The sequence below is a fragment of the Phalacrocorax aristotelis genome, chromosome 10, assembly GCF_949628215.1.
Source record: "Phalacrocorax aristotelis chromosome 10, bGulAri2.1, whole genome shotgun sequence".
NCBI lineage: Eukaryota > Metazoa > Chordata > Aves > Suliformes > Phalacrocoracidae > Phalacrocorax > Phalacrocorax aristotelis.
Genome location: NC_134285.1, coordinates 21,073,841 through 21,099,225, shown reverse-complemented (window position 1 = coordinate 21,099,225; position 25,385 = coordinate 21,073,841). Strand labels below are relative to the sequence as shown.

General features: G+C 36.8%; 1 protein-coding gene across 3 annotated transcripts in view; it reads left to right on the top strand.

The window, feature by feature from the left end:
* Positions 1-25,385, top strand: part of TTBK2 (tau tubulin kinase 2) — a 99,406-nt gene that overhangs the window by 17,933 nt on the left and 56,088 nt on the right. For all 3 annotated transcript variants that reach the window (XM_075105684.1, XM_075105683.1, XM_075105685.1), the window contains exons 2-6: positions 9,064-9,222; positions 14,314-14,461; positions 20,939-21,012; positions 22,049-22,189; positions 24,487-24,591. In XM_075105684.1, the coding sequence (XP_074961785.1) occupies positions 9,154-9,222; positions 14,314-14,461; positions 20,939-21,012; positions 22,049-22,189; positions 24,487-24,591 (537 nt within the window). In that variant the 5' untranslated portion in view covers positions 9,064-9,153. The remainder of the gene's footprint in view (positions 1-9,063; positions 9,223-14,313; positions 14,462-20,938; positions 21,013-22,048; positions 22,190-24,486; positions 24,592-25,385) is intronic.

Sequence of the window (25,385 nt, the reverse complement as noted above, 5' to 3'; positions counted from 1 at the left end):
TCTCCCATTTCAAACCTTGAAGGACCTCTGATTAGGAGCTCAAGTTTCAGTCACTGTTGCTTGAAGCCGCCTTCAGCTATGGCTACAAGGCAGGTGTGTGCTCTGGCCAAGTCACGTTGCTGACTCTAACCCTTGTACTTTGGAAGTTCCCAGCATGAATGTTCTTGAGGGGCAGACTGGTCAGGCAGTTCTAGATGAGCTACCCATTTCCTTTGTGTTTGTGGATTGTGCTTCTAGATTTGATATTGCCTGAGCCCATGTGATCATTGTGGAATACCACATGAACAAGAGAGACTGCATGGCACTGTAGAGAACCCCTCTGAAGCCAGCTCAAACTGAAGATAAAGTAATAGCTTGTGCTGTTCTGCTGGTAACAGCTTGCTGTATGTTTATTTTAGCTGCCTTAGTGCCACCTTCGTTCAGCATAGCCAAACACCAAGCCATTTTCCACCTCTCGTGTCATTGTCAAAGTTCATAAGGGCCCACTTAACATGTATCCTACCCACTTGTGCTTAGGGATGTTGGCATCAGTGCTGAGTTGGTCTTGGCATGAGGGTCAGTACAAGGTCTTCGGTTTTTCGTCTTCTCTTTGTGCCTGTCTTCTGTAATGCTGTTGACCTACTGCTAGAAAGTACAATCTTTGAATACACTGAGGTGTCTCCTGCGTAAATTGTAATGTGACGGTGCATCTTTCCTCCTTAACTCTTTCAGGGATTGCGGTGTTGTGTGGCAGGATGGCTGTGCGTTCCCCTCATTGAGGAGGCCAAAGCCTGTCAGAGTTTGGTAGACTTCATGCAGGACATGAGCTCGATCAGATTCCATCTTCCTGTCAGCTAGGCTCTTTTGGAGTCATCTTGCTTGGTGTAGCAGTTACTGACCTCATTTCACACATTGGCAAAAAGAATTGCTACTGTCTTCAGGTATTGTAAGGAGATGGGATACCTATGTGTGCATGGCCAGCGCCCTCTCTTTATCACAATAGTGCTGCAGATTTAGAGTTATGTGCCCTTAAGATAAGGATGCTAAGAGCTTAGTCATTACAGATTAAAAAAAATTATTCCTTTGTTTTTCTCCTGTTCTGCTTGGCAAACTGTTGGGCCTTATTCACCATGTTTTTGTTATGTGCTTTACCAACTGACATATCAAGGGAATTCTCAGCTTTTGTTGGCTGTGCACAATACAGTGAGTATAGTCTTGTGGTCGGCCAGCTGGGCTGCGTGTCTGCCACTGGCAGTCTTGTTGATCATCTGAATTATATCAATGCAGACAGCATTTTGCTATTTGTATGTTGTATATCTGATCATCTCACCAAAGTTCCTCTGCTGATTTTTTTGTATTTTCAGAAAACTTCAGTGTTATTCCCATTTGTATTTAGAGTTTACCCTGAACTTCACTGGATTGGATTAAGCATTCAGAAGTTAATAGCAGTTAGTTGTATATATGCACTTGCATCATCTTGCACAGTCCTTAGCAGCAGCTCTTCTCCTCTAAAAATTGCTGTATATCTACTGCCAAAAGGCTTTGGAAGAAATTCTCCAAAGCAGTGTATTCTTTGTCTTCTTGCCTTCTCTAGTTGTGTGTTGTATGCCTGGGTTGGGTGTTTATGTTTTTCCTTACTGAGAAAACTGATTTATTAAATAATAATGGATAAAAAATAATGGATAGTACTAGTGGAAAGGGCAATAGTTCAGTGTCTTAAAGGATCAATTTATGTTATTCCTTGGTGTATAAAGTCAGTGACATTTGACGGTAATCTATTAGTATTCTAAGTGTATACTAAGAAGAAAACTGACTATTCCAAGATTCAAAAAAACTGGAAACAAAGATTTTTATTTTGCTGTGATAAATCCAGACTATAAGTAGTTTGATATTGTATTAGTCACTTTTTAAAATATCTTCATTGTTTGACTTCAAGCTGTCTTTGTATCAGTGTTCAAAGCCACACTTCGCTGTTACTTAATTCTTCTGCAATGAAAATTGTAAAAGGATCTTGAAAAACAATTAATTTTAATGCTGTAAAATTTAGGTAATTGCAGAACTGACTTGCCATTTGCATGTTTAAAAATATTTTTCGCTTCATATAAGTGATCAGAGAACTAGTTTCTTTGAAGAAGACTTTTATAACAGGTAAAACAAGTTCTTATAATAGCAGAAACTCCTGCTTCTATTTCCATTTAGGTTTGTTGTAAATACCACAACAGTTATAGTGAATCTAAGACACAGAAATACAGCTCTTTTTTAAAAAACTAATGACACTTTTAGGGTTTTAAAAATAATTTTGGAGTAATTAATAACGTTTCACAAGCCTCATTTTGATTTGGAACTCACTCTGATTTGTGGAAAAAATTGAGAAACTAGTGTTATTTGGAATGAAGTTAACCTCTCCAAAGTGTTAGGTTTCCACATTAGTATTAAAGGCTCTCCACCTGAGGTTGTAGTTCAACTAGTTTGAGTTCAAAGCACTGTAGTAGTCCAGCCTTCCCCGTCCACTACAGCTAACTTCCATTCTTTCTCTTGTTCTGACATATGTCTTTGTGCAACTGTGTGACAGCTCAAACTAGGAAATTAACTCACTCAGCTGAAAAATACCGTGGCAAAAATATCATGGATTAAAATAGAGGTTTTGTTTTATTCATCATTCTAATTCTCCCTGACCAAAAATTTCTGATTTTCTGTAGGTAATAAATTATATGCCGTGTTTCTCATAGGAGCCACAACCCTATAGTCTCTCCCTGTCACACACCTACCCAGGTTCTTCCCTTTCTTTATGGCAAGGTATTGAGTATGTTTTATCTCAGTTGGTCTAATCAAGAAACATAATGAAGTTTACTTCAGTGCAGTTGCTTCCAAGTGCAATTTAATTTTAAAGTTGCTCATTCTGTTTTGGACTTGTGTGCCTAAAACTTGCAGAATTTTGCCACCTGTATCAGTTGCTGTAGTAAAAGGTAGTATACTCCTATAAACTTTGCCTTGCTTGGATTTTTGTAACATTTTGGTGCAAACTGGAAATAGTGTGGTAGCTTGAAATATGTGTTTTAAAAATAAGACTGTTATTGAAACTAAATGTTATTTTTAACTCTGTCTTCAAACTGAGAAAATATTGCCACTTTTTTAATAACAACATAGCTGTAAGTGTAGAAGTTGCCAGAAGTAAATCTAGATGCTTTGGCAATAGCACACATGGCAGGAGCTTTTCACACCTGTAATCTGCAAATGGTGATGACTATTTTGGCACTCGAGAGCTTGAGATAGGAGAACCTAAGATGGCACTGGTTATGTTAAAATGGCACTGGTTTGTTAAAATATTTTCTTCACAACCAGTATAGTTGGAAATTTAGGTCAAGGTCTTAAATTCAGGTTTCTCATTAACATGCTGAATGATGATTTTTTCAGGACCATGGCTTCTAATAAATGTATTTAGAAAATTATCAGATTTTAAGTGTAGGATAGCTTTCTAGTTTGGATGATCAAACAGACACACTTAAAACATTTCTGGCCTTAGAATTTACAATTTGAACATGCTTCTTTGCCTGGCTAAGAAAGTGGACTTCACCATAAATGTGGTGGAATTAGGACCTTTGAAGGTCCTAATGAGAGCAGGAATGCTCTGATTTTTTCTTCATGCTGACTTGTTAAACTTTTCTTTGTTCCTTTAAGTTCTTCTTCTCCTCAAAAGTAGAATCATAGAATCATTAAGGTTGGAAAAGACCTCTAGGATCATCAAGTCCAACCAGCAACCCAACACCACCCTGCCTCCTAAACTGTGTCCCAAAGTGCCACGTCTAGATGTTTTTTGGACACCGCTAGGGATGGTGAGTCCACCACCTCTCTGGGCAGTCTATTCCAATGCCTGACTGCTCTTTCAGTGAAGAATTTTTCCTAATATCCAATCTAAACCTCTCCTTGATGCAATTGGAGGTAATTTCCTCTGGTCGTATCGCTAGTAACTTGGGAGAAGAGACCAATACCCACCTCGCTACACCCTCCTTTCAGGTAGTTGTGGAGAGCGATAAGGTCTCCCCTCAGGCTCCTCTTCTCCAGGCTAAACAACCCCAATTCCCTCAGGTGCTCCTCATAAGACTTGTTTTCCAGACCCTTCACCAGCTTCGTTGCCCTTCTCTGGACACACTCCAGCAACTCAATGACCTTCTTATACTGAGGGGCCCAAAACTGAACACAGTATTTGAGGAGTGGCACAATCACTGCCCTGCTCCTCCTGGCCACACTATTGCTGGTACAAGCCATGATGCCATTGGCCTTCTTGGCCACCTGGGCACACTGCTGGCTCACGTTCAGCTGGCTGTCAGCCAGAAAGTACAGAAGTGGAAGCAACTTTTGCAGATTCCAGTTAATTTACTAGTTTCTTAAAAGAATAGAAGGCAGGCAGATAGAGCTTCTAATAAGCACAGAGAGCTCCTAATAGCAAAAGGTTGATATTATTCCACAAGGGAGGCAACAGGACGTAGATTTTCCCTTTCTGTGCAACAGAAGTAATCTGTCCTTACTTGCTTTGTCCTCAAACTTACAGTACCTCAATTCAGCCAAAATTGTCTCTGCTATTTTCTCAAACTTAGGTATGGATTTAAACATCAACAGAGGCTGGTAAGCAGAGATTGGCTTCAGATTAGCAACATCTCTAAAGAAATTATATACACACACATGAATTACATAAAAAGATTGGCTTTGCTAGCTGAGCTAGAATCAGGTTTTATAAAATTGACTTGGTTTTTTTTCCTGGAAGTTTTGCAGTGTTGTTTTCTAATAGCATGTAATCTAGTATAGTTGGTTGGGGTAAATTAAAGAAGTCTCTTGGAGGAGTGATACGTAGGTAAGAGCAGTTAAGTGGATAGAAGAGTTTTAATGTAAAGTTTAAAATAATGGATGCTGTATGTACAATATTAAATTCTGGATATAAGCACTAACCCTCCTTTACCTGTTCTTACATTATATTGTGATCAGTTCCCAGGCAAAGGCTTATGTTATGGAACAAAGTCTGTACTCATTGTGTTGCCGTAGTTATTCCGTAACCTGTCACCTGGAAATAAATTTGGCAGAGGGCTAATTGCCTTCTGTTGTGATAATTCAGTTATCTTACACATTTCTTCTGATCTGATAAAATAGTCTGATAAGGAAACTGATGAGTTAATGAATATAGAAGTTTATAACATCTATTGCAATTAAAATGGCTGTTACTTTTTAAGGAGAATTATAAAGTGTTTGTTGTGCACAAAACTGTATGCCACCTATAAATCTGTACTGCTAAAGGATTCATCTCTTGAATAAGTCAAGGAAAGCGTGTACCTTAACTGTATGTCATTAACTATTCATCTGCTTCAGTGGGCTACAGAACATGCTGGAGCTCTCTTAAATTGTTTAACAGCATTGTAGGCTGTTAAACAGCTATGCTGAAAGCAACATATGGCTGTATTTCAGTAATACAAATGGGACTGTCCTTTTATGAGTCTTTTATTCATCTGTGGAATTTGGAATGGGCCAAACAATCTGAATTCAAGTCCTTCAAAATTCAGAGAAGTTTCAGCTTCAATTTTGTCTTGAGCACCACCTCCAAAGAATGCATATTTATGTCTGTCCAAAAGTCCTTTAAATGTAGTCCTGTCCAGTAATGTCCCTTTTTTTCCCCCCCATGTGAATTTGGAGAAGGCGAATGTAACCTAAATTGCACCTACCTAATAACAGAAAACATGTATTCTGATAAGGAACATATTTATCTGCTACAGTACATGAATAACTAACAGATTTTCAGTTATACAGTGTTGAGGTAGTTAGAGAACACATCAGAGCAATGAAGCCCAGTCTAGATCAGATAGTGTGAATAAAGGCTTTAAAGAAACTGCATTCTCACAGCAGTGCCTGAGTGTAAGCATGGAGGTGTGTAAGCATCTGATAGAGTTGTGATTTAGCAAAAATATAAAACAGCTTCAGACCTAAATTAGGGACATAAGACTGCTATCACGAAGAAATAAAAAAATTAATCTTTTTGCCATATTAGGTCTTGGTATGATTGAGTGTAATTCAGTGTTGGTGTCTAACTCAATGTTACTGTCAAGAATGTGGAGCAAGGAGAGGAGTTTCAGAGGAGGACCACATAAAAGGCCCAGGGAATAGGAAGGAAGGCTCTAAAGCTTAATTCATTAATTTAGAGGAGGTTAAAAAATGCGTTTAGATGCTTAATTGAGGTGGACTTACTGGGAATGGAATTTGGTTTCCAAAACTGTAACAAAGTCCTGCAGTGAGAAACTAAAAGTAGACAGATTAAACCTTGAAACAAAGCAAGTCATGCTTACTGTGAGGGAAGGCACATACTAGGACATGTTACCAGTGAAGATAGTGGACACTTCATCATTTGGACTTATATATTAACACATGCTGGTTCACTGAAGAGGGTAAAGTTATGTGGCCTTATCAGGTAAAAGTTCAGGCTAATTTCAAGCTTTTTGGCCTTGAAATTTGTGGCTGAATCCTCCTGCTACTTTATTTGGGGTCTTGAAGAAAACAAGATTCTTCAAATTACCCTCAACATGTTTGTAAAACTCGCATTTTGGAAGTAAAATAGTGCTTGCAGTTGATTATTAAGCTTCAGGGGGTGCTTAGCACCTTGCCTTCAGAGGCTCAGGAGAGAACTTTTGCCTCCCATGCATGACAGTTTAATGGGTCCTGGGGTTTTGGTGCTTCAAATACCAGTGACTGATAGAAAATCTATATCGAATAGATTTTATTGCTTTGTAATGGTATAGGATGACAAGAGATTTAACAAGAAATTAGTGTATTGGAATAGGATTGAGGGATTGTGTATAAATGAAGAAGATCTTGCTGCCCTGGCCATGCAGATGTTATCTACAGTAATAACATACTTCTGTGATAATTCTTGAAGTATAGGATGGTTCTGTGGCTCTCTGTATTGTATCATTTCATTCTGGTGCAGTTACTGATGCTCTCTTAGTATGCTCAAGGGTCTATAAATGGACAGCTCTTACTTTGTCAGAGCTGTGACTGTAAATTGTAATTTGAAATGTATTTTTTAAAAAAAGTATCAAATTGGGTATCGGATGAAGGCTGATAGCAGTATTAACGAAAAATTCTAAAACCACTGTTGTCATATCTTTTCTTTAATGAAGTGTCTACTTTTCCTACAGGTGATGAATTTTGCTCATGTTTGAAAGCTTTAGCAAAAATCATACTTGCTAATTTTAGATTTTGCTCTGCTGAGATGAATGATTTCTCCATTACTTTTTTTTAAGCAGGTGTCAGAAAAAAAAACCCTTGAAGTCCTAATATAGGAGTAAACATATTACTTAGTGAAGACCACCACCGTCTTTGATGTAACCGGATGGAGGTGGAAGGGGAAGCAAAGATCTGAGCAAATGAAAAAAATCACTGTATGTGCTGTAAGCACATGATTTTGGAAATAGACCTTTTGCCCTTCATCAGTGCCATTTCATTTTCTCTTTGTCATACTTAGTTCCTGACTACGTTATGATAATTCTGTTAGAAAAGCCAGTAGTTATGGTCGGTGGTTAGTAATGTTAAGGGTGTTTGCATAAATTACTATAGTTTTCTTCAGAATTTTGACCTTAACTGCAGGGGACAATTTACCAGCACCAGCAAAATTTAAATTGGTTTAGTTCAACTTGATTAAATTGCAGGGTGGACGCTGTTACTCAGAATACTCTATCTTAATTTGCCTTCCCTTCATTTGTTTGAATTAAGCCAATTTAGGCTACATATTCTGAATGAACACTCATTTACAGGGATGTAATCCACTCTAATTTGGTATCAATTTAGATCTTCAACTAATCCAGATCAATTTTTCTCCAGAGGAGTCTGTTTTGTTTGTAGTTGGTTTAAATGTAGAATTTACAGTTGAAGCAAGACAGATAAATGAAATATTAAAAATTAAACATGTAAGAATAGGAAAAAAACCCCACAGTTACTAGCTTGTCAAACAAATATCTGTCTTAAAAGCCAGGTCATTTAAGCAGCACGTTGTTTTTTAAAAAGCATAATCTAGCCCCAGTAGTAAACCTGGCATTTATCCACATGGAAGGGCATACTGTGAATTTAAATCAGAATGGTTGTACCAATTTTGCATACTATTTGTGTGTTGACTCAGGGAGAAAAGACATTTTTGCTTTTAGTTCATGCTCTTTTAGAAGTGATAGAAATAAACCCAAAGCAAATACATTTTGGAAAGAGTCTTCTCATTGGATAAGGGAGATTGTACAAAGAGTTACACTTGTATAATTATACCAGTGTAACAACTAAGCACAATTCTAGAAAAGCTTCAAACAATTGAAATAAACTTTTAATAGGTTGTAGTAGTTGCTGATGGGAGCCATTATGGATGGATTAATCTCCAAAAGACAAATTTTTATATCACTATATAAAATTTGCTTTAGAGATGATTGCCTAAAGCCAGAAAACTAAAAATTTAAACTGATAGAATAACCCAAGGCAAGTTTTTTTTTCATTTTAGCTTTCTGTACTCTGTCGTAAACCAACAAAATTGTACTTTGGACATATTTAATCATAAGTAATCCTAGCTATGTGAAACATTGTAAAATGTGGAATAGTCTGTATGCAGTGCAATAAATTAAATGACAATTCCAATTTAAGTATCTATTTTTAATGTTGTAATTTTGTGGTTAATATTTCTTTAAGCTTATATTACTATTAATTATTTAACCAATTATTTAGTAAATATTAATTAGATTTTTAAAGTTGTTACTAAAATGAAATTTAAATGTAATTATGATCTACAGCAATTTGAAACTGCCTGCAGAATATAACTTGAGATATGTTTTTACTCATTAATACTACTTTGAGATTGGGCTTGGAGGTTTGAGAGAGAGCAGGTTAAAAAAAAATAAAGAAGAATATAGTTGAATTTCTTCCTATACTGGAAGTCGGTTGGCTAGAAACCCAATGTAAGGCACTACGGGATATGAAAAGTAGTTAAGGTGCTAGGTGAGAAACACAGCTTTTTCTGTATTTCGTGTTATTCTGTTAATCATTGAGATCCCATGTTCTGCTCTGTTTCTGCAGTCACTGGTTAAATGGAAGCCACTCCTAGGATCTGGATGGTTTCTACTGACATAGACTTCGCATAGCAGCTCCGTCGGTGAGGAGGTTGCAATGAGTGGAGGAGGGGAGCAGCCTGACATCCTCAGTGTGGGAATCTTGGTCAAAGAAAGATGGAAGGTGGTGAGTATGCCTCCTGCCATTCTTCTTTAAAACGTGTTTTAAAAATGAAGTAGTTTGTGCTTTGAAATCTGTTACAAAATTCTTGTGAGATATTGTTGTGGTTTAGCCCCAGTCAGCAACCAAGCACCACGTGGCCGCTTGCTCCCTCCCCCCCGGTGGGACGGGGGAGAGAATCGGAAGAGTAAAAGTGAGGTAACTCATGGGTTGAGATAAAGACAGTTTAACAGGTAAAGCAAACGCTGCGCGCGGAAGCAAAGCAAAACAAGGAATTCATTCACCCCTTCCCACGGGCAGGCAGGCGCTCAGCCATCTCCAGGAGAGCAGGGCTCCACCACGCATAACGGTTACTTTGGGAGTGATGGCGCTTGTCTTCCCATGTCCCCCCCTTCCTTCTCCTTCCCCAGCTTTATATACTGAGCATGACATCATATGGTACGGAATATCCCGTGGGTCAGTTTGGGTCAGCTGTCCTGGCTGTGCCCCCTCCCGGCTTCTTGTGCATCTGGCAGAGCACGGGGAGCTGAAAAAGTCCTTGACCAGTGTAAGTGCTACTTAGCAACAACTAAAACATCTCTGCATTATCACCGCTGTTTCCAGCACAAATCCAAAACATAGCCCCATACTGGCTACTACGAAGAATTTTAACTCTATCCCAGCTGAAACCAGGACAGATGTATTTTGATTAATACTTACGTTAAATGGTGAAAGGACTTTAAAACCACTTGTTTCTCTTATTCTACTTCAAAAAGAAGTTATACAGATTTAAGGTGGGTGTTTTTCTGGTAAGGACCTAGGAAAGATATCCTGACTCAACATCTGTTCAGAGCACAACTGGAAGAGTCCTGTATGTTGAATCCAGTCAGCCAGTGATTATGTCAGTCAGTTTTGGAAATCAGTCAGGTGTCCTCTTGAAACTAGTTAGATTGCGAGATTTGTTACATCTTGTGGGAAGGTCTTTCAGGACCTTGCTTCCAATTAGAAATTATTTTTGTTTGTTACATTTTGTAGCATGGATTTATTCCTGGCTGATTTATATCCATTTGATTTTGTGCCAGTATTGACTTCACCATAAATGGATCTGTTCCCTTTTGATGTTCATATCGTTGATTTACATCTAGAGGGAAGTAGTATCCAAATGAAACTATTTTTGCTGGGGAAAACAGGCTGAGTTCTCATAGTTCCTTCTCCATTCCTCTGATCACTTCATATTTTTTTTTGCTTGTGGATTTTTTTGAGATTTAATAACAAACAAAAAATAAAAAAGTGCCACCTCATAATAGAACATTTTGGGTATACCTGTGTGCTTAGTACAGATACTGAATCACTATTAGATACTGAATCACTATTTTTTGCACCATCTTTGCTTTATATTACTCCCGTATTTTAATATTTTATTTAAAACTGTGAGGCTGAACATAGAAGATACAGATTCATTGTTCATTTCAAATTTATGTAGAGAAAATAATTTCAACTATCTCGTGCCCTATCCTTCATTTAAAAGTGCAGGCAGCTGATACTAGCCTTGTGTAGGAAACCTTTATGTTTCCTTGTGTGTAAATAGAACCTAAACAGCTATCCTTGGAGTGTATTTGTAAAATACCTTCTTATATTGCATCTTAATATTGCAGTGAAGTAAAAACTGAAAGCATAGTCTTGAATCAGATCAAATAGAACAAAATAGCATTATAAATAGATAACAGTATACTAATATATCACTATCCACAAAACTACTCAGTTGTCTGATATGTGCCGCAGTAGTCCTGTTTACTTCATGTTTATTTTCATTCCTATGTAATGAAGAATGATGATCAGATCTGTGTCTTTTGGAAAATTTTGAGAGTAGGCTGTTGTTCGTCTCATGTGATTATACGTTTTAACTTGCATGTTTTCCAAATCAAGTATTGCAGGAAGATGAGTGCCAAATATTGTCTGTGGATTACTTTTCCAATTTCTTAATTTCTATAGCAAACATTAAGGATTTTTTGGTGGCATCTGAGGGGATATACTTGTTTCTGAAATCAGGATTTCAGAGGACAGTCTGCCAGTGGAAGAAAGTAGCATGCAAATTTTAGAAATTCCTTAGTGCTTGACATATACATTAACCTAATACTGTTCTGTTAGGTTATGAAGTATTGAAGTTTTTTGCTAGTGTTCTTGAAGCAGTAGAGTACTTAAAAATTCCTTGTGTAGAAAGATGAGGTGGTATAAACCAGTGGATCAAGTTTTGTTGACAATGAGTACTGTCCCTAATGATCAGTAGTATTTCTGATTGTTCCGTATGGAACTCTCTTGATATCCTGCTTTCTTCTCTCCATTGGAGAATGGCAGCTCTGTAGTAATCATTGCATGAGATTATTTTGTTGTAACCAGTTTAAGAAAAATAGAAGTATGCATTCTGGAAGTTATGTAAAGATTTGCAACTGAAATACGGTTCTCAGAGTTTTTGCTGTTCAGGACCTTTGTCTTCGTAATCGTGAAAACATACCTGGAATTTGTGGACACAACCATTTTTTAAAAACTGCTCAATTAAATTTAATTTTAACCTAGACGTTCTTTAGGATGATTCTATTTTGAAAAGTAGGCATCGAAAAGATGCTATAAAATATTTTTTCCTCAGTGTCACCCTCCCTCTCCACTGGTCTCTGTATCAATCAGCATTTGCTTTTATCCTCTGTCAATGCCTTTTCTCCTCCCTCTTTTTGCCTTTGAAACATTTATTACAGTCCCGACTTGGAGATATTTGATTGTAATGATAATTGGTTTTAGGTAGGTTTAAGAACGTCATTTAATATGCAGTGTAAGTGAAAGTACCAAGAAAAAACCTGTTCGAAATCGTATACTTTAGACTGAAGCATACAAGGAGATAAGTGTGGAATAGAGAATGGAGAGAATGAGTTTGGTGTGTGAGATGCTGAATGCAAAGAAGAGAAGCTTGAAACTAATATATAAAATGGGAGGATGTGTGCAGGTGTAAATGAGGGCAATGTGGTGCTTGACAAGGTAAAAGATGTCGAGCAGATGTGGCAGGGGGCCAGTATGATAGAACAGTCAACTCCTGTCTGAACTCAGAAGCAAAAGGCAGGCAGACAGAAGGTGGAAACAGGGATGGGCTACCCAGGGTTAATATGGAGACATTGCCTCTGTGTGTTGGGATGAATATATAGGAAAGCCAGAGCTCAGCTGGCAGTTGAAACTCCTGAGGGATGTGAAAAGCAATGGGAAAGGCTTCTACAGGGACACTGGCAGCAAAAAGAAGACCAAGGGAAATGTGGGCTCTTTGCTGAATGTGGTGCATGACCCAGCGACAAAGGGCATGGAAAATGTTTTCTACGATCAGAGGTTCATTTGTGCCTGGAATTATTGACTGACATCATTATTGAATGTGTGTTAATGATTCTGGTGTACTTTATCTAAGGATAGAAATTGATCTGTTTACTTTAGTAGTGTGGTGGAATATTTTGTATGCATGTTACCTGGTTTCAGAGGAAGTATACAACCTGGGGAGGAGAGGAGATTGCATTTGGTAACAGCTAGTGTGCTTGTTAGAAAGAAATTAACCTGTGAATTTGTAGTCAACAGGTGCTGCACTGGAAGCAGATATTCAGGTGGGTCAGTTCTGTAGGTCTGAAAATATGGTGTACCGTCTATCCTACACACCTTTTTAAAATTGGCAATTAATTGGCCAGAAGTGAGTAATACGGATAACGCTACGTATGTTGGACAATATTCTCCTTATCTTAAGAGTATTGAAATAGCAGTTGCTTGGGATGGTGAAAGATCTTCAGGACAGAAAGTGCGTGATGAAATACTGAGTATTTTTGTAATCATATAGAACAAAAATTTCATGCGACATGACTTGGAACAATGCAAGTAAACAATATGAGGGTCTTACCTTATAACTTCTTCATTATTCTTATTGGCCTAGGCTATTTTAAAAATTGTTTTTCCTTCTCAGTCAGATGCCTGATTGTCTGGATTAGGAGACATTAGGTTTATTTTCAGAATGTGAAGATAGGTCAGCATATTGCTGATTTCTAGATCCCTCCAGTATTTAGATGACATTTAATACATTGTAGTCATACAACACTTAGCAACTCTGTTTTCAAATTACATTCAGAAAACCATGTCAGTTCTTTCAGGTAAAATATAGTAAAAATACAGTATTGAGTGTTTCTAGGGTAAGTTCTTTTTGTCTCCTTTTCTCTTTTATTAGCTTTAGAGTAGTAGCTACAGTGTTTAGGTGACCATATGAAAGCATTGCATGAAATAACATTATCATTTTCGATACTGAAAACCAGACAAGTCTTTGTTCCCTGTGAACATTTAAAGCAGGGTGAAAATGCAATTACTAATATTTGCTCTGAATATAGTGCAAACTGATTAATGTGCCAGGAGCATTGTTTTTACCTCTTCCTGATACAGATGAAACTTTCAGTGGTGCAAGTTTCTTCAGTATGTCTGTTAGTAAGAATGGTATTGGTGAACCATAAGTATATGTGAGTAACATTTATAATATATATTCAAAGCTAATCTTAGCTATTTCTTGTAATTTATTATTTAGCTGTTACGTGTAAGTCACTGCATACAATAGAAATGCTGTCTCTTTTCAGTAAGTCCAAGAAGTTTTACACCTTTAGTATTCAGTGTGCATATTTCTGAAAAAAAAAAAAGAAGATGGCATATTTTAAAAATGTCGCTGTGCATTTGTATTTGAAGGTCTCTGGGTAGTATTTGACTATATGAGGAAAGACTTTATTCAGCATGCCTACTTTGGTCAGATTCATGCTGGGAATGCTAATGCACTCTTCTGTTGTATTTAATACAAGAAGTTTAGTACAGATAGAGATAAGGTGTATTAACTTGTTTTCCTAGGATTCTCTTCCAAACAGTGGTTAATCGTACCTTTGTAGATTATTTAGTAGCTCTTTTACATACTGATGGATATGATTATGTTATCTTAAGATCTATTAGTACTAAAACAGCATTTGCAGTATAGCAGGCAGTACAAAGAAGTATTGATGCTTTTTTTCTTTTCTTCTCTTCTCCCCTCTTTTAAATTTGTTTTTGTTCTTTCTTTTTTTCCCAATACAGTTGAGGAAAATAGGAGGTGGAGGATTTGGAGAAATTTACGATGCACTGGACTTGCTTACTCGGGAAAATGTTGCACTGAAGGTCGAATCAGCTCAGCAGCCAAAGCAAGTGCTGAAAATGGAAGTAGCTGTGTTGAAGAAATTGCAAGGTAGGGTTGTACCCTGAATATGCCAGAGGTAGAATGTCAGCATATATTCTTCAGAAACAATAATAAACTCTATAGTTTGAATAAATATTCCCCATATTCTGCAGGTTATTGCTGAATGGTTAGTAAAAGTGGATTAGAAGCTCTTTCAGCTTCCAAAAGTTTTGCTACAATGAACCTTTTCTTTGAAACAGGATGACATGAAAATAAAAAGAACAAAAAAAATATGAAATTGCTGAAAAACCTACACTCAACTGTAGTTTATTCTGTATCTGTATCACCTCCTTACCTTTTTTGCTCTAGACTGTTGTTGATGTTGATAGCTTTTTATTTCCCATTCCAAGATGGCCTCTTTTTTTCTGTACTGTCTAGCATTGAATATTTGCAAGTCCTTCACATAGCATCAAGGATAAGAATATTTGTATTTCTTTGCCTCTGCAATTATTACCAAGAATAATTTTAATGTTGAAATGGGAAACACATTTCAAAAAACCCCACAAACAAACAAAAAAACCCCACTTTAAAATACTGTAACTTGTAGAAAAAAAGAATTATTGGCCTGTAGAGTCCTGAAATACTCCTTAGGGTTCAGGACGTTGACCGTTCAGAATCACAGCTTTGAGGATTCCCTTTTGATGTACCTTTAGATACTTTAATGTCTGAGGCTTTCAATAAAGAGAAATATGCAATGGCTTCTCTTCATTGGTTTTCACAACATAAGATTATAAAATGAAAGTTTAAAGGGTAACTTTTTTCTTAAAAAAATAGTCAAAATCTTCCAGATTTAAAATAAATACATCTGCCCCTATCAGCAGCCCGATTTTTCCAAACTCTTAGTTTGAATAAAATAAAATCTTCATGACATATGGTGGTGCCTAATCTGCTGTAAAGGTCCCATCACAGCAGAAATTGACAGCCTCTGTGGATTTAAGAGAGCAAGGATGTCACATGTTAGAACGTTAACAAACTTTCCTATGTTTATATCTTCTTAAAGAATTTCACAAAAACATCTATATAGTCAAGCAAGGAGATTAAGGGACTGCATATTAACTTTCTTTGAATTTTAGAGTTTCTAGTCCAGAGATGAATAGTTATTTCAGTATTACCAATTATAAATATAGAAGTAATTTGTCAGGGTTCTTGAAAGAAATTATCTTAAAGATAGTGAGTTTTGAAGAAACAAATACTCTGTAACACCTGGGCTTTTAAATGGTCAGAGTTAATTTTTCAAGGTTTTTTTTTCTGCACACATGAACTTGATTCTATTTTTAGCAAAACCCAGTGTCTTTAAAAATGCTATAGGTGAAGCAGCTAAAGTAATAAGGAAAATAGTAATAACTGAAATAAAATATTGGAATTTGGTAGCACTACAATGCCAACGTACTTGTAAAAATGTAGCCTTACATATGACTGCTTAACTGGAGGAACTTTCTACTGTGAATTTAAGTATAGTGAAGTTTCACAGAATCCCAGGTTGGAAGGGACTTCAGGGATCATCTAGTCCAACCTTTCTAGGAAGAGCGCAGTCTAGACAAGATGGCCCAGCACCCTGTCCAGACAACTCTTGAAGGTGTCCAACGTGGCCGAGTCAACCCCTTCCCTGGGGAGATTATTCCAATGGTGACTGTCCTCACTGTGAAAAATTTCCCTCTGGCGTCCAGTCGGAATCTCCCCAAGAGCAGCTTGTGTCCATTCCCCCTTGTCCTCTCCATGGGACTCCTTGTAAAAAGGGAGTCTCCATCTTCTTTGTAGCTACCCCTTAAGTACTGGTACATGGGGATGAGATCCCCTCTGAGCCTCCTTTTCTCAAGGCTGAACAAACACAGCTCTCCCAGCCTACCCTCGTATGGCAGCTTCCCAGTCCTCTGATCATCTTGGTGGCCCTTCTCTGGACCCCTTCCAGCCTGGCCACATCCTTTTTGTATAGCGGGGACCAGAACTGCACACAGAACTCCAGGTGTGGCCTGACCAGCGCTGAGTAGAGCGGGATGATGACTTCTTTATCTGTGCTGGTGATGCCCTTTTGGATGCAACCCAGCATCCTGTTGGCCTTCTTGGCCGCAGCAGCCACTGTTGGCTCATGTTGAGCTTCGTGTCCACCAGGCCCCCCAGGTCCCTTTCCACAGAGCTGCTCTCCAGCCAGGTGGATCCCAGTCTGTGCTGCACTCCTGGATTATGTTTCCCAGTTGTAAGACCTTACACCTGTCCTTATTGAACTTCGTAAGGTTATTGTTAGCCCACTCTTTGAGTTTGCATTAAGATGTTACTAAAATGCTTTTTTCTCTTAGTAAAAGCTTTTTTACCTTTTGAAATAATTTTGAAAACCAAAAATATTTGCTGAAATAATAAAAAATTGATTTGTGAATAATTGCCATAGGGCCTTACAGAAGTTACAATTTTCTTGTCAGTCATCTTTTGGGAGTATAATTCCTTAAACAACCCAAGTCTTCCTGCAGAAGAGTCTCTAGTTCTACTGAATCATGGGACATCCTGTCTAGATGAAAGGAACAGAATACTGAAAAACCTGAACAACAGCACCACTGAGGCAAATAATACAAATAATATATAATCCAAATAAAGATCTTTCACTTATTTATTTTCTCAATATTATTTCTCTGAGAAAACAATAAATAGACGTTTTTATGTAACTGAAACCCTTATTTTCTGTGAGATATTTAGAAGGAGCTTTTTTGACCACCTTCCTTATGAGAAAACAATCTAACTGTTATTCCTTCATTTTTATGTCTTACTATTCTCTTGCACAGTTTGAAGAAAAAAAAAAAAGGGTGATTCCCTGATAGTAACACTAGAAGTGACCTTTAGTCATTGCTGTGCAATTTCCGCATTACAGTGTAGCCGCTCTGGTTTCAGATAGGGTACGTTGTATATGATCAGAAAAGTGACTGCAGTAAGAGGTGGGTCAAGGGTGAACCGTTTGCGTATATTGAGATTATAGTTTGCAAAGATAAGTAACTTATCCATACTTAAAGAATTTTTTTAAAAAATAAGATTATGGTAGAGACCATTTTGTGTTTTACATAAAGTCTTGGCTCCTAGGAGACATTTCCATTGATTTTTCTACCTTCTCAAGTTTTCAGTATGCAGGAGCTAAAAGTGAGAAGCAGAGAGAAAATCAAGAAAACTGGACAAAGATGGGGAATCAAAAATAGCTTTATCATTACTTCTTGAAGAATAATTTTTATTTAATGCTTCATCTGCCATGTAGAAATTTTTCTTATTTTTGATGAGTGGTTTTTACTGCAGATTCAGAGCAGGTAAAACTGTAAACAGTTCTTTTAGGATATTTTTGTAACAGCCTTCTAATAGCGTACATCCTCTGAGACCAACCTTTATCTTGTTCTCATGTCCCTTTTTGGCATGTGTGTGTATATATCTATATCTGTATGTATATAATTGCTATCCTTTTCTCAAGGGGCTTGTGTTCCCTTACTTTCAAGGTGTTCTAGTTACCTTGGACCAAAATCAGAGGAAGGAATGTAATTGTCATGAAAATCCCTTTTCTTGCAGATATTTGGGAAGTTTAATTTATGAATAGTATGTAATGAGAGACGGCAAGCTGACAGTGTCATTCAGGATTCTCTTAATGTGTGGATCTGATTAAAAAAAAAAACCCCAAATATTTACTATTATATACAATTTCTGGGAAAATTATGCAGAAAGAGGCTTTTAGTAAAGAATTAAATAAACAGGTGTAATATGTCCCAGTCCAGCAAAACAGCTCTTCCAGTCTTGGTACACTGTTAAGGTTATAAGCATGCTTTCAAGTGTTTCTGAATTAGAATCTTATTTCACAGGCACCGTGAAACTGAAATAAGAATAGCTGCTGGCAGAAGTGCAGGGATGTACTGTTTTTTTATGATTTTACTTTCAGAAGTTTTGAAAATTAAAACAGTGTGGTCATTCATTGCAGGGGTGAAATGAATCATAACTTTGTAGGTATGAAATACAGTCAATAATGAAAAACTTAGAAGCTGTTTTAAGACCCTGATCTAGAAAAACATGCTTAAATATGTGAGTAGTTGTATGACTTCTCTCTTGATTATGACGGAGGAGTATGTTCACTGATATGGCCATTTATTACAGCTTAATTACCAATTGCATTTTTTTTTCCTGCCAGTGATGCTGTCTCCTAATTATTGTTGTCAGTATACTGTTTAACTCTTTAAGGTCTGGTTTGGTTTTTTTTTAAAAAGAAATCTGCTGCAACAGATGGTTGTTTTGTTTAATCATGTTGTTAGGCCATCTGTTCCCACAGTCAGATGGGAGAAGACAGATTTATCACATCTCACTGAGAGTGAGACTCACTCAGTTGGTTTCCGTCTCACGCAACCTTTCAGACTTCTCCCTCGCTCATTTACAGCTCTCTAGCATAATTTAGTGATGGGTTGTGTTTGGTGTAGGCTGAAAAGCTAGCTGTAGTGGTACACTGCAGCCTAGGGAATGGCATGTAGGCTTTGTACCCTCCCTAGGAAACTTTTCAAGGGCATAGTTGTTCATAGCAGCCTATTACTATCATCTTCTCCCTCTGCTCCCCAGTCGTGTGGCTCACAGGTGTGAGAAAAAACTGTTTTCTCCCTGAGAGAAAAGGAACTGAAGGTATCTGCAAAGGTGTAGTAGGTGCGCATAGCCACACTGGAGTGGTGGAGCATCATGCTATTTGAATAAGGTGTACAGGCCCCACTTCTGTCCTTTCCTGGTTCCACATATTTTTATAAAAGTTAGTTTCCAGAGAATTAACCACACAACTGGAGTTGCTGCCCCAGTTAAAATTGGTTTTCTCTGACCAAACCGTGTTTTGGACATTTGCTGAATGTCAGATGAAATCTGACTTATATATGTTTCTCTGAAAGTGTCCCTTCAGCATACCCACAGTAGATGTAAAATGAATCATAAATATTTGAGATGGGACTTCATTAACTGGAAACTGCAGCAATGAATATACAAAATTTCATCTTTGCAAATTTGCTGCAAATCCTTGTTCTTCATAAAATTATACTGCCTGTAAAATTGTCATATATATATAGTGATATTTATATATAGAAAGTGCCTATCACCATATTGATAAACATTCTTTGGAACCACTCTGACAGTATTACTTAAATGAATGGGTGGAAGGAAAAAGTGGGAGGAAAAGCAGTGATACAGCTTAGCACTTACAGATTTGCAGAAGTTGTAGAGATTTCTTTTAAAATAATTCTTTTAAAACAAATTCTTTTTATTAATCCCATACCATTTTCTTTGTTTAAATGGGCCTATGTGTTTTAATTCTGTGTGGCAGGGAGCTTCCTGAGGAAGCAATAAGCAAGCAGGCAGTCATTCTTCTGTCAAGTGAAGTGAGAATATTCAGAAGTTGTAGGGCCAAGTTTTAGGGTTTTGATGGAGGTATGAGTACAGCAGTAACAACAATTGCCCCCAGATCTGTAGCTAGCAGTAATGGTGTCTTGAAAGCAGTAATGTTTTTTTGAAATTTTTAATTGCTTTTCTCCTATCACTTGTGATTTTTTCTATTTATGACATCCTGGTGATCCTAAGGGTAAAGAAATGTATGAAAGAAACCTTAGGTGACACAAATTTTACATAGCTTTAGTGGCCACTTGTGACCACCAGCTTTCTCTTGGCTGTAGCTTCCATGGTGTCAGAAAGAAAGCTAAATGGCCTGAGGGAGAGTTAACAGGGAACTGTAGGATTTCTCTTGTAGTGGGCTCATAAGGAGTCCCAGCTTTTCTCAAAGTCAACGAACACAGATTCCAAAATGACAATGAGGTTGCATTCCCCTTCTGTTTCCCTACTGCAGTCTTTGGCTTGTCTTTTTCTCTATTCACCTGCGGAATCTTATGCTTTGACTTAAAACTGCAGGATAGTAAGGAGGAGGCTTTGAGGAAAATTGGGTTAAACCAAACTGTGAATTTTTTTTTTTTTTGACTACTACAATTCTTTTATCTCTGCTTCAGTGTACCTGAGCTGAATTTGTCTTTTGTAGCTAAACAGCAAATATCGTATTCTAGAAAAAGATGTGAATGAATCAGATTAGTTGAATTACGTTTTCTACAATTTTTGAATACAGAACATGGCCCACAGGTAACTACTACTGTTTTCTTTCATATTCTGCAGCTTACAGAAAAAGAGGAATTGTGGCTAGCAATATTGTCTATAACAAGCCATCAGCTTTGCAAGAAAATAACCTTTTCCCAATCCAAAATGCCTCAAATTTGTGGACATTTAGGCATGTTGGCATGCATGTTTTCTTATGGAAGAGTGATAGGTATGGTAGGGCTGCATGTTTAATGGGAGAAACCTTTTATTTAATTGGGGTTTTACAGCTGTTGAACTGTGGGGGGCCTAGTTTATTAAAGATCTCTAAAGAAATACAACTGTCTCTTCCAGTAATTTGCTAGGTATTGAAAGGAATAAACCACAGAATTTAATTATTATCGGCTAATTTGCTTCTTCTTCTCTCAGGAAAAGATCACATCTGTAGATTCATTGGATGTGGAAGGAATGACAGATTTAACTATGTGGTCATGCAATTGCAGGTCAGTGTGTCAAACAGAGCTCAAAGTTTGCTTGTGTGTTTTGGTTTATTGGCCAAGCATATATGAAAATACCAGTAAAATTTTAGAGGATGACAAATTAAAAAAAAAAACCCAGAGATTGTGAATGCATAATAGTGAGCAAACCTAAGTTGAGCATAGCCTTATATCTTTATCCGTTGATACCCTTTCCTTAATTCTCTCAGAAAGGAGAAAGTTTGCATCCTCAGAAAGACCTGACTATTGAAAGAGTGAACTGTGATGTCTTCTGAGATAATTCACATTACTTTGAAATCTTCACTTGAAGGTAGTCTAAAATATATTAGTCTGTGCATGCTGTTGGCTTTTTTGATGAAAGTGAAAAAATAACCCTTTGCAAGTAAAAGAAAACATTCACTTTACTGAAAGACTTGTTCCTGTGAAACGGTATAAAATAGGTGATTAGCAGTTAAAGTTATGGGATTATTGTCCTTTATCATCTTGGTGAACATGAATACTGGAAAAAGAAGTGTGCTCTAGTTTGTACTGTTGGTCATCTGTTATTTTGACAGACTGACAGTTCTGTGATGTCATGGAGCTACGTTTCCCGCATAGTATATTTTTAATCTGTTTGGTTAAGTCATCTAAGATATACTGTATAATTAAATAAATTATGTACTTTTCCTTAAAAAGGTGAGTGTAAAAAAGTCTTTGTGAGCATATTCTCAGTGGCCTTTTTTCAGTGTGACATGGATACAACATTAACTAATAGTGTATATACTAGTCTTCTACTAGAGATTAGTTTGGTCTGTGTTATTTAGGAGTAGAAAGATACTAAGACTTGTATTATCAAGAACAGATTTAAATTTAACGTTGGAGATACTTGGGGACATACACATATTACATTCCTGTGAGAAGTGTTATCCTTGAATATGAAAATAGGTAATGAGAGTATTCTGTTGTTAACCATGAAGAGCTAAAGGAGAAGTAGGAAGGCTTTGTTATCTGTGAATCTTGGTATTATTATTTTTTTATGAAAATGTCCTTTTAATTTGATCAGGGTCGGAACTTGGCAGATCTGCGTCGAAGCCAGTCTCGAGGAACATTCACCATTAGTACCACTCTGCGGCTGGGGAAGCAGATTTTGGAATCTATTGAAAGTATTCATTCTGTGGGATTCCTGCACAGGGACATAAAACCGGTAAGTCGTACCAGTAAATCAAAACAGGCAAGTAATATACGGTCATTAGGTGGCTGCATAAGTAAGAATAGGTTCTGTACTAGATGTTCAAATGAAAAAATGGGAAGACAGAAAATTGAGTGTTTTTTTCAGCATATAGGGCAGATTGTTTTTCTAGTAATCAATGTTGGATTGCAACAATGATAACTTTGGTCTTTGTCATTTAGGCCTCCTTGCAATTTTCTGGAGTTAATACTTCCAGCTCTTATCTATAGTCTCATGCAATCAAGAGCATTTGCATGAGATATGATATAATGAGTTTGGCTAATGACAATATCTTCACATAATAAATCTAAGAGAATAGATACTAACTATAGGGTGTATTTATAAGCTCTTCAATAGCAATTTCTTTGTATTTAATATATTTATAACAAACAAGGAAAGAGAAGATGGACTGTAAGAGAAAACTATTCAGTTGCTTTGTTGTGCAATTCTAATAAAATGAGTGGTGTCAAAATGTCATGAGGACAGTGCCTTCCTGATAGCATCATGCTTTTGTTCATGCTTTTTTCTGTTTTTCTTTGAATTTATTCCCAAAATTGTATCAGCTATTTTTAATATTGCTCTATATTAAAAATATCATAAGAACTCTGAACTGTCAAAATTTGTACATTTTTATTATATCTGGCATATATAGCTAAATTTCCTGTCAACTGAATGATGTTTACATAAAACCTCTGATAAATTTCTGTGCATTAGGGAATTTTCATTTTCATCACTTCTTCCTTGCAACTTTTTATAAAACTTGTATTTCCCCTGACCCATCCCCAAGACTCCATTTAATAGGGAAGGGACACAGAGGCAGTGAATGTCAAGTGAAATAGGTGAGAAGGAGTTAGCTGGAGCGCAAGATTTTAATGATGAAAACGATTCAAGTTTTGGATGGGAAATGTGTTCCTTTATGGCTGGCAGGGTGGACTGGGGACATCTTGTTATCTAGCTGTATCTTGGAGTCTGCAGGCTCAAATAGGATGAAAGTGGAGAATGCTGCTAGGGTATGGAAAAAACTCAGAAAATTAAATGTGGAGCCAGGATAAACAGCATTATGAGGCAATATATTCCATTCATAAAAGAAATCCTAAAGGGGAAGAAAAATTCTTTATGTTGTGATTTACACATGCAAAAGAAGGCACAATTGCTTTCTGGCATGCAGTTTTCCTGGCTTGAGAAGGCAAGTCCATTATATCTTTTATTATGTATCTTTGAGATAGATTATACTAAAAGCAAGCTTTGTGCTGAGCTGAAATCTTGAAATCCTTGATTGGTTATTTGCCTCGTGATGAATTAGGCAATGCTGAAATTCTGTTCCATTTAAAGATAATGTTGATCACACTCACTGTAATTCATGTTTTCAATTGGTTTTTACCCTCAACCTTTGACATTGAAGCAGCTGCGAATTTCAGATTTATTTAGAACAGTACTGCTGTTTCACTTAATGGAAAAAGAAAAGTAGTTTTTCTAGAGTTAATTGTGTTAAACTTCCTGCTTGCTCAGATGTGTAGTTTCAATTCCATTTCACAGAACTTGTTTCTAGCTTTATCTTTTTTTATATCACGTAATTGATCTTAAGGGGATTTGGTGGGGAGAGACTTGAACCAATTCAGCCAACATGTTCAAACATCAGAAACTAGCAGTGTTGAAGAGTTTTGGGGCTTGTGGTTGTTTTTTTTAAAGGGCTAATATGGAATGTTAATCCACAGAGGCAAATAAGAAATTTTACTGAAGCTTTTCAGAATGAATTACCTCCATAAGTCCTTACTGATTTTCCAGCTCTTACAGTTTAGTTGTTTTGGGGTTGGTTTGTTGTTTGTTTTTTAAACCTGGTTCTTCCCCCCACCCATCTAAAAGAAAAGGCAGTTTGCACCCCTTATTCTGTATTCTGCGTATATTATATTACTGCATTTGTTTAGCCCCTAGGTTGGTAGTTTCTTGAAATGTCCAAATCAAAATATATGAGTAGGTGACATGGTTGGAAAAGTCTTGCTAAAAATCAATATATCTGAAGTGATGAACTAAGATGACAATATCTTTGGACCATGTTGACTGCTGTTCAGATATGCTGAGTTGGATGTCTGATTTTCTTAACAATGTTTTCTTCAAATTTAATGGGAGTTTAGTAGAACTGAAAATATGGAAGGAAGGATAGAGAAGTAGGACATGGATTTTCTATTATATTGTTGCTGCATTAATACGTGCACATATTGAAACGTGTGTGTGTGTATCTCTATATGTCTACCTGTATCTGTTTTTCTTCCTAGTCTAACTTCGCAATGGGACGTTTTCCTAGCACCTGTAGGAAGTGTTATATGCTGGATTTTGGCTTGGCACGGCAATTTACCAACTCATGTGGGGATGTCAGACCCGTAAGACTTTTTTCACAGTTGTCAATTTAATCAATGTTGTAATATGCTGTCTTTTTTTCCGGAGAGTTATGGGAGTTGCATTGAACTTGTAACTGATCTAAACTTGACAAACATCATCCCAGATCAGAAATGCCATGTGATTTATTGATTATATTAAAAGATTGTTAGTCAGGAATGAATCAGGTTTCTGAATTTTGGCTTGAGGCAGACGTGTAGTCTATGACTTTTCTCTTTTGGTTTGGAAAATCAAGGAACAAATAGGTTTTCACTGAATTTCAGAGTAATACACCAGAGCTCAATTTCACTTGGTGTTATATATTGCATTAACAAACCTGAAACCCTATGGAGGGGAAAAAATTCAAACGCTAAAGTGAATATATAATTTTCTGAAAGAGAAAACCTGAATAATTAAAACAGTGATAGGACACTAATTATAATATATAACAGGACATAGTTAAGTGTAGTGACTGTATTCCCATGCGAAGCAGTCTGAAGAAAATTGTAGATAAAAGCATATCAGTGAGGACATTATAATTTTAAGTAGAGTAGAGTCTCCCTAATTCACTGGCAGGCAGTCCTTTTGTTAATTTCAAAGATTGAAAATCATCAAGTCAGTGCCTTAGTACATGGTGATGTTTTAAAGAAACTTAATTTCTTTATTAAACTAGTTTAGTTTACATTTTGGTGGTAATACTAAATAACGTACTAGTCAATATTATGTAGCATATTTATTAATGTGGTGCGATTTGAGTTGTAGAAGCCATCTCTACAGGATTTTCAATTTTATTTTGACT